The sequence below is a fragment of the Polyodon spathula genome, unplaced genomic scaffold (assembly GCF_017654505.1).
Source record: "Polyodon spathula isolate WHYD16114869_AA unplaced genomic scaffold, ASM1765450v1 scaffolds_2229, whole genome shotgun sequence".
Classification (NCBI taxonomy): Eukaryota; Metazoa; Chordata; class Actinopteri; order Acipenseriformes; family Polyodontidae; genus Polyodon; species Polyodon spathula.
In genome coordinates this window covers 1-10386 of record NW_024473703.1, presented here as the reverse complement: position 1 = coordinate 10386, position 10386 = coordinate 1, and the positions used below count along the sequence as shown (strand labels likewise).

Here is a 10386-nt window from a genome sequence, read left to right as displayed (position 1 = left end):
CTGCATCTCAAAAAAAAAAAAGAAAAAAAAAAAACAGGCAAAAAGGAGATTTTTGACCAGTATGTAACATATATTAGGAGGAGTTAATTCCAAATCAAAATAATCATTGTGTTTGAAGTGGACCGCGTAGCTGTCAAATTCTCTTTGTTGTGTTATTTCGCTAGATGCTAATTAGGTCTCCTTACGAAACCCCGGAGCCCACTGCCCAGCTCAGATGTTGCCTTAATCAGACTGTTTTGGTGGTAATGGTGCTGTGTGCGTGTGTGCGTGTGTAAGGGGAGGAGTGTTGTGATGGAGTGAGGGGTCTGTGGAACGTCAGAAGCAGCACAAAGGCATTGCCACGTAATTACAGGCTCCTATTAAGTCGATCTACCCTCCCAGGGGTCTCACATTTTCATGTATTCCCTGGAAATGCTCACCAGCGTGCCAGTGTGTGCCTTTTGAAGTGCAATAGAGTTCCTTGATCCAACTGAGAGCAGTGTCCAGCCGCCTTCCTCCGCGAGAGTAATCCGAGGGAGTTGATTCATAGCTGTAAAGCATCATCTTTTCTGTAAACTTAGTCATCTATGCGAGTCAACTGGAGTAAGAAAGGGGGAACGATTTTCCCGAAGATGTTTTAAAAAGACAAGGCGTTTCAAGTTATGTCCCGAATGTTCTGTGTGTGGAAGTAAGCGAGGGCTGAAGCGAAAACAACGTGTTTACCAATCTGCAAAAAACACGCTCGTGATCTATGCGACAAGACCCGTGATCTACAAGTTACAGAAACCTGTGGGCTTACTGGTAACTGTTATTCCATCTGGATAGCTATTACTGTGAACTTTGTGACCTTTGTTTTGAAAAAGTAAAAGAATAAAAAGACTGGTGGTTTTATTTATTTATTTATTTTTTGTTGTTTTTTGGTGCTGGTTGTGTTTGTTGTATATAAGGAATATTTTGTGGGATTTCATTTTTATTTTTCTTTGCATTGAACGGTGTGAGTCATGACTTCTGGTTATGCCCATGTAATGGACAGGCAAGCTTCTATTTCCAGTCGTCTGGAGAGCCCGATTACAGCAAATCTTGAAAATCTTCAGGCTAAAAAGAACTTCACAGTAAGTCACCTGTTGGATCTGGAGGAGGCAGGGGAGATGGTGGGGACACACCCGGAGGAAGTTGCCGGAGAGGCGGGCAGGAGTATGCTGGAGTCTCCTGGGCTGACAAGCGGCAGTGACACCACGCAGCAGGAGAGTAAGTGCGAATTAAACTCGCGGAGAAATGTCTGGGGGTTCGAGCTGTGATTAACACCTACATGTCAATTAGACGGCGCCAAATGATCTGACATCTGTAAGAAAGACACGAGAGAATAAAATGAATATAACTCGCTTCATTGTATAGCACTAACACAGTCTTTCATACTGTGTTAGTGCTATACAATGAAGCGAGTTATATTCATTTTATTCTCTCTTCATTTTTATGATCTATTATATTCATACTATATATCTATATATATATATATATATAATATATATATATATATATATATATATATATATATCTATCCGGACATTATTTTAATATTTTGATGTCAATGAAGCGTGGCAGTGTGAGTTGATATTATCGATTTGAGTCTTCGTACGGGTGAATGGGTACAAAAGAAAAAGCATGCAGGTATTTACCATCTGTTCAGAGTGACATTAAACCCATGCGCTCGAACATATTGGTTGATATTCTTCTGTGTGTTAATTGGAATCTGCGCCCCGCGATCTTCGTATTTTAACAATAGGCCTAGTGTATTAAACAAGTGGGCCCTGGATAATGTCACGGCTTAAGCAAAATAATGGAATAAGTACACTCACATAAAAAGGGGGTTCTTAAAGGGTTCTTTGGGTATTGTCAAGTTTCTTTGAAGGACCTTTTGCGTATGAAGAACCTTATACCTTATTAGCTGGTTCTTTTTAAACAATTTTAAGCCATTTAAAAAGGTTCTTTGAAGAACCAAAAAAAGGTTCCCCTATGGCATCGATGCAGAGAAACTTTAATGGTTCTAGATAGAACCTTTTTTTTCTGAGAGTGTAGAATAAAGCTTGATGCCAGCATATTCAGCGGTTACACTTCAGCACTATGTACTTCATTTTAATTATTGCTTTAGTGAACTTCCGGGTTATAGCCTACTGTGCTATAAAACATCTAACTTCAGAAAGACTAACGACATCCTTTATTAAGATCGTCTTTAGTGGTAACGAGGGTTTCTGATTTGGAATTAGGTTCACATGTGTGCCAAAAGAAAATCACACTTTTTTGCCAATAAACAGATTCAGAAAAAATGTGTGAGTTTGTTTCGCTTGATTGGGGACATTAATAATGTATCACCTGTATTTTTGTAGTTCCGCGGCATATTGTCAGTGGCTCAATCTGAGAAAGCACTCGGCACTGCTCGGCGAAATCGCTTCTAAATAGCCGAGAGCAAGTCAGCTCCATCAATTGTGGGCTCTTTCACCTGTCAAACATTTCAGCAATAATAAACAGTCATTTGTAACAATTACTGTACCTGCTGAAGTGCTGCATAATTAACACAGTAACTTAGTATCACCTATTGCTTAAATAAAAAAGCATACAGATATGTAGTTATCTCATTTCTTAATAGATTCGATCGACCCCCCTCCACACACACACACACACATTAAAAATTCTTTTAAAAGGAGGCTTCGATTTTAACACATTAGCCTGCCTAAAAATGTATACTTAAAAACACATGAAATATGAATACAATTATTATGAATTATTATTATTATTATTATTATTATTATTATTATTATTGGTGATAGCTATTATTTATTATTTCCCCCCCGTCCGATAGCCCCCCCCCCCCCCCCCGTCCCCCCCCCCCCCCCCCCCCCCCCCCCCCCCCCCCCCCCCCACCCCCCCCCCCCTCCCCCCCCCCCACCCCCCCCCCCCCTCCCCCCTCCCCCAGTTTTAGCAATGACAGTGAGTTGACCTAAAAGTAACACCTCTAGGGCAGTGGTAAAATCAGAAATAAAGATTGCAATCTAATATCGAAATGGAAACGAGGGTTCTGTGTGAAATAACAGTTCTATCACAGAAACTGCGTGCTGCTGTGTCACTTTTAATCTGCATATATGAAATGAGCATGTCTCTCACAGTGTAGCATTCCAAAATTAGTGGGAACAGACTATTTTAACAAGTTCATCGTGAGAAACACATGTAACCATAAAACGGTAGACAAACTGAATCAGCTGGTGAGGTATATTCTCACTGAGATGTCCTTGCGCAGCTGGGGTTAACTGGTCACTAACCTAATTACATAGGCTACATCGATTAGTCATGAATCAAATTTAATACAGAGCTCTCTGGGTAGAACGAATGTACCACTTAAAGAAGAAAAACAATATATTTAACTTCCCACCCCTTTTCAACCTAAACAACATTACCTTTTACATGGTTTGAGTCTTTTCATTTCTCGTTTTACTCTCAGTAAACCTACTTACACACAAACATGTTTAACAGTAGTTCAAGTTATTGGTTTAACTTATAAATAACGAATGTAATAACAATTAACTCATGATTTAAGCTGATAAGGGTGTTGTGCCATCATTAAAGCTTAAACATTGTAGCCTTGTGGCCCCTCGAGTTCAACAGTCTGTTTTCTCAGTGTATAAATATAAGTTAAACTGTTTATTTAAAAAACAAAAGTTGCCCTTTGTTAATTTAATAAAATAGTAAAAATAAGACCCTTCAAAATACAGGAACTGTTTATGATTTAATTTATTTCAAACGAACTGATGTTAGACAAAAGCATACACTTCTACAATGAATGTGCACTCATTTAAAACCCAACTATACGCCTCCTGAGCCAATGTTTTGTAAGGACTACAAAAGTAACATTTGTGACACAGGAGGTACTGCTTTCAGCGGTTATAACACCGCAGTTTTCTTTTCGTGGTTGCTTTGTGGATATGGCTCCATTTTTTTTATAGCTGTCCATTTGTTTTCTTTTAAAAGCATACCTGTACAATGTATTCAATCTCTTAATAATATTTTGCAGTATAGGTTAATGTTTATGACGCATTTAGTATATCCGTCCAATAGTGAATTTTAGTGACTAGTCTGATGCTGTGTTTTATTTAATAGCCTCATTTTATATAGCACAAAAAAAGCTCTCTGCTTTGGAGACAAACTAGAATCTGACCTCGATTTGAAGTAGAAGCGGCAAACACACACACACACACACACACACACACACACACACACACACACACACACACACGACACATGTGAATGTTGCATTTTTGGAATATAATTAATAATATTAATCTGTCTTTCTTTATAGTAGCCTATACTAGAACTATGTTAACATTTTAAGATCGGGGAACATGCGTGATGATATCCAGAAAAGACACTTCACTTTATTAACACGGATTTGGCAATTTCATTGGAATAAAATGTTGTTGTTGTTTTTTTGTTTTTTTTTTTTTGTTTGTTTTTTTGTTTTTTTTTGTCTGGATTATCTGCTTTTCTCGGTCAATATCTTAAATGTTATCGATATCTGTTCATTGAGACCTGTTAACGTGGAAGTAAATAGAATGGAAAATGTTTTCTTAAATCTGTACAGACGAAAGGCCACAGGAGAAAGCCAGCCGTGCCACAGACACACTCTGTATTATATACATCAATCAGACCTTAAACCACAGCAATAAAACTTCAGAACAAAGAGGGGAAAGTCTCCCGTGATGAATGGATCAGCGCTGAACTCTAAACCCTCTTTATCTCAAACCACAGAGATGAAAGAGAGACTGGCGTTGGTAAAGTGAACACGGAAGATCGGTTTTGATAACTAAAACTTGCGGACTGCGAGAGAATGCACATGGTATTACAACAGTCACATTAACTAACCAAAATAAGGCTCTATTGACACTCGGTTGCACAACAAATTTTACTCGGTCTATTTTTCATTCTCACAATCTACAAACCATAATGTTAGCACTGCGTTCAATTTAGACACTGAGACAATATATATATACATATATATATATATATATATATTATATATTATATATTATTATATATATATATATATATATATATATACTATATTACGAATTAGATAATATACGTTTAGAAACTATGTCACTGTGTTACTGTTTGGTTGTTATGTGTGTTAGTTAAGGGTTTATGAATCAAAGGATAAAGACAATCATTAATTGTACTTATTAATGGTGAAGTCTTTAATCAGACTACGCATCAAAGATGTACAAGCAGTAGTCGTAACCCTAATTATCACTTTGCCTACAATGAAATTCATATAGACAATATATGAACATGTGAAAACTGGCCTAATCAATATAATTAAAGGTTATATGCTTTATGCTAAGACTTATTTTTAGGCCCCTATTTGCCAAACCAGTCAAATAATCACTAAACACATTTTTGGTTTAATGAATTTAAGTAATTGACAGTAAAAAATGAAGGTTATGTTATATACAACGTCGGTGCAAATAAACCGAGTTAGTTATTTTAAACTTCAACTGTGTTTTTTTTTTTTTGTTTGTTTTTTGTTTTTTTGAGAATGGCCTTGTTTATTTTAAATGTGTCTATTCTGGAAGGCTACGTCTAGCCTGTATTCCCTAAGATAATTCAACGGGACCGCTTATATATTTAACAGTAGATGTGGGCGACTTCCACCACCGAGATTTTAAGATCTATCATTTGAAAAAAACGTATTATTCCAACGCTATTACAGTTATTTAAATGTGCGAAAATAAAAACAATAACACTATTTTTTGAGCGTCATACATTATTTAAAATATACATTGAACAGTAATTTTAACTGCTTGTTTTCTATAAATAACACTGAAAGGCAAACAAAAGGTAATTGACATATAAACAGCATTCTGTAAAAACTGTAGGTAATCTCCAGGAAAAAATATATACATAGGCTCTTTATCATTCTTATAATAATGGAGTCTAACCAACAAGGAAATAACATCTGTAAGGTGCGAGTTCTGTTATAGCAGAAGTAATAATAATTCTGCACGGTTTCCTATTATTATTATTATTATTATTTATTATTATTATTATTATTATTATTATTATTATTATTTAAATAGGTAAGGTGGCTATCCAGGTCTTATAAGTAGGGCCTACTGTAAATTGTCATTTATTTGTAACTTTAAAACAACGTTGTTTTTTTTTTAACATTTTAAAAACCTGCATTTTCTACCAACTTTTTATTTTTTTAACAATTTTTAATTTATTGCGTAGAAATAAACAGAACAGTTTGACCGTTTTGAATAATTTATTAGCCTTATTAAACATACACGATACACTCGAAAACGGGACGAACGATCTTCCTTCTGGTCCTTTGAAAAGGCTAAACATTCCAAATGCATTTTAGCTGACATTCCTGTGGGGTTCCACTTCAATTTATTACGAATTTGTGGGGGTGGGGACTGGGGGGGTGGAAGCTGGGGGGTGGCGGGGACGAGACGAAACGGACCTCTTACCAGGACTATCATTACAAAAATAACCCAAGACTATGCGTTTTGTCATATGCTCCTGGCCCTTAGTTTTAAATTATATGGTTGCTTAGTCATAGCCTACCATTTAACAAAGAAGAAGCTATGCGAGAAACAGCAGTTGCACCAATACAAACACAAATTACGCTTAATTTAGGAATTGAAATAGTTAGAAGCCAAAATGAAATAAACCTAAAAAAAAAAAAAAAAAAAAAAACAAATCAAGCCTCCAAAGGTTTAACCCAATAAAACGTATAGGCCTACTCATTTTTTTTTCTTCTTTTATATTGTAATTTTTGTAAAATTTTAATATAGCACTATATATGACATGTGCTTAGTTTAGTACAATTATTTACAAGTCCATCATCAAACGATCGCAGCATTAGGAAACTTTTACCACCGATACACTATTCCCTTAATCTAAAATCGCATAGTATTATCCTTACACGAGAGATACGATGTGCTGATGTGGTGCATACTATTTTTTTCCGGAACAAGTTCTAGAAAACTGTAAGCCATAGTGGTAGCCTGTATTTCTGAAGTTGCAGTATAATTGTAGACCCTTTCAGGGGGACACTGATCTTTATCTATTCAAATGCATTCAACGTTTGTGTTAGTCCAGTACAAATCAATCAGTCACCACAAGTCTGTCGAAAAGCTATGCAATGAGATCCTATAGTGAACAACTTCTTTATGATTTTAACATATATAAAAGGGTGGATTCTTAAAGTATATGAAAGTCAGTATATATGACTACTTTGTTTTAGTCACTTTAGTTTTCAGTAAAAAAAAAAAAAAAATAATAATAATAATAATCAAATAATCGGTGCGCTGGGGTGCGGGCGCGGGGTTCGCATACTAGATAGGCACCGTGTAATGATTTATGTCTGCAACCATTCTCCATTGCCCATACAATATGCACCGATTATAACTTCTAAAGCCCCATTTACGCTACACTTACTGTTGCTCTAGACATGAACTAGGTTTGGGAGATATGTCCAACTATGGCTTCTCTAGCTGACCCAGATAGCTGACCATAACTTCTAAATGCCCATTTGTGCTACTTAATTGTTGCCTATATATTTCAGAAAATATGTGCATGCATGCAAATGTAACTAGGGATTCTCTAGCTTACACAAGTGACATTTCTGAAAACATATTTTTTAATATTCTTTAATTCAAGATGATCAATTAAACTCAGAGGAGAAGAAGAAACGGAAACAGCGACGTAACAGAACCACGTTCAACAGCAGCCAGTTACAGGCACTAGAGAGAGTTTTTGAGAGGACGCACTACCCCGATGCCTTTGTGCGAGAGGACCTGGCACGCAGAGTGAACCTGACCGAGGCCCGAGTCCAGGTAACGCACACACAAGGGATCCTTCATCATAAGGAAATTGATTTACATAGTTTGTTTTTGTTCCTTTCCTAATTTCTATTTATATGCATTATTGAATTTGACAAAACCAGCAGACCTTCTATGAAACTGTGTCAGCATTGCAATGCTATTTTCTCTGCCTTAGTCAAACAGCTCAGCATTTTAAATGCGCTCAGTAGTTTATTGTAAGTCGGCCATGTGCCTGTTATAGACTGTCGAAAAGGACACAAGACATCACTTGCAATGTCAGATAAGGCTAGATTCTAAAATTATGACCTGTGTAAAAGGCAAAATGTGACCACAGAAATGCACAACCAATATCAACAGTAGACAGTTGTTTCAACTTTACCCTGAACCAGTGTCTAATTAAGAATTGGCTAAGAAGTTTTTTTGCATTTCAATTTTCATAAACCACAGCAGCCAATTTCACTAACACTGTATTAGTGGGTCAAGACTGATTGTAAAAGTTCAGTCAGAGCAATGAAAATATCTCTACTGACCTAAGTTAGTGTAGCAGTTTATTTAGCTCAATTATAGAATTTATATTTATGGTGACAAGGGAAACTTTAATATATGTATTTAAGTCATTTCACTGGGCGGGAGCCACAGCTGCGAGAGGAAGGGATTTTTTTGCAACTTAGGATTGGAGGCTTGGCCTCTAGACAAGGGAGAGAAAAAAGGACGAGTCAGACTCCAACCAAGAGAGCCTTCCCTGTGGAGTTGAGGCTAGCCCTAATGGCCTCCAGGCCCCTGAAAAGTCCTCTGACTTCTCAAAGAGTTGTTATAGGCTTGGCTTTGTGACTGGGTCCCAGTTAGCGACTGAGGTTGACCCTCAGAGGATGGAATGGCTCATACAAAGCCTTGACATAAGGAAGAAAACAGAATCTGAAAGAACACAAATAACTGTTAGTTATGGGACTTGAGCACTAAGAGTAAGAGGGCCACGTCCCAGGAGGGTAAAGTAGGAAGTAAGACAGCCTTCTTTCTTGAAGCAAAATATAGTGCATGAACTGTGAAAGAATAGTGTGTCCGGTGGTCTCCTCTGACCACACGAAGAACCTGCGGCGTTACTGGAACTCCAGGTCAGGGAAGTGAGAGTCATTATCCCCCCAGAGGGGACCGACACATAGGCATGCAGCATATGAAAGAAGTGAGGAGGAGGAGGAGGAAAAAAAGCTAATGCAAGAGAAAGAGCTGAGCTGTGACTGGGTTTAAATAGGGAGTCAATGATGATAAGCAGGTGAAATTAGTCAATACTGATAGGCAGGTGAAATTTGGAAGGGGTGAAGCCCTGGCTCATTTCCCTTGAACTCCACTAAAGTTAACATTTATCTGCCTTCATTTTGCTATGTGTGTGGATCAACTTTTAATATATATTTTTTGTTTTCATGTGTTCCCAACAAATGCCAATATCAGATTGTAAACATATATCTTCTTTGAAAACTATTTACAGGTATGGTTTCAGAACCGAAGGGCCAAGTTCCGCCGGAATGAGCGAGCCATGTTGGCCAGTAAAAATGCCTCCCTGCTCAAGTCCTACTCTGGGGACGTGACAGCGGTGGAGCAGCCAATCGTGCCTCGCCCTGCACCCCGACCCAATGATTACCTGTCGTGGGGCACTGCCTCTCCATACAGGTAAGAACACTTCTGTTACTCTTTCTATGCCTCCCCTGTCCATCTTGTATTCTCTCTCTCCTTCCATCTCTGCCTTTCTTTCCCTTTTGCTCCTTCTTCTGCTGTTTCTTCTTGTTTAGACTGCCCCCATCTTTTTTTTCTTGTTCCCACTTTCCTGGTTTCCTTCTAGTCATTCAGCTGGTTTACAATAAAAAGCAGCACAAGTTGACAGCAAATCGATATACAACACTACCCATTTAATTTTAGAAAACATTCGTATTGGCATGAAAAGAAAAAAAAAACTTGCAGTTGTTTGTTTTTTTTTTAAAACCAGCACAAGCAAATCCTGAACCATAATCAAAACTGCTTGAGCCTGCAAAACACAAATCCTGACCATAATCAAAACTGCTTGAGCCAGCAAACAGGCTGAAATCCACACGCAGTCTGCTTCACCCATTTTCAAGAGTGCTGGTCACTTCCAGTTGCCCAGGGGTGCCAACCTTTGTAATTTAAAGTACTTGAGTAAAGAATATATATATTTAATATATATATATATATATATATATATAATATATATATATCTATATATATATATATAAAAATGTAATATGGTTAATTATTTCTGGCCCGATTTTTTGTGTGCCTCCCATTGGCTCGAATTGGTTATTTCCCTATTTGAGAAAGATAGATTTTATTAAATTCTGTAAAATTTAATTCTTGTTTATCACGTTCAATGGCTTTATTTTACTTTTTTTTTTTTTTTTTGGTTAGGGATACTTTACAAAAAATAGGCAAACCGACCACTAACATTTGAAACCCCTAAACAAGTGAATGCAGGCACAACAGAGCCATTACATGTTCACAATTTATATATTTCAAGCTG

General features: G+C 37.1%; 1 protein-coding gene across 1 annotated transcript; it reads left to right on the top strand.

Moving 5' to 3' along the window:
* Positions 1 to 894: 894 nt before the first annotated feature.
* On the top strand, positions 895 to 9859 carry LOC121310460 (paired mesoderm homeobox protein 1-like). Its single transcript, XM_041243637.1, has 3 exons — positions 895 to 1227; positions 7696 to 7871; positions 9343 to 9859. Exons 1-3 carry the CDS (start codon positions 981 to 983, stop codon positions 9526 to 9528), a joined length of 609 nt encoding a protein of 202 aa, XP_041099571.1. The 5' UTR covers positions 895 to 980; the 3' UTR covers positions 9529 to 9859.
* Positions 9860 to 10386: the final 527 nt, after the last annotated feature.

Bases quoted from the DNA above. Each gene is read 5' to 3' on its own strand.
- LOC121310460 (XM_041243637.1), top strand. From the start codon at position 981: ATGACTTCTGGTTATGCCCATGTAATGGACAGGCAAGCTTCTATTTCC. The intron at 1,228-7,695 runs GTAAGTGCGAAT...CTTTAATTCAAG, and splicing joins TGACACCACGCAGCAGGAGA to ATGATCAATTAAACTCAGAG. The intron at 7,872-9,342 runs GTAACGCACACA...AACTATTTACAG, and splicing joins TGACCGAGGCCCGAGTCCAG to GTATGGTTTCAGAACCGAAG.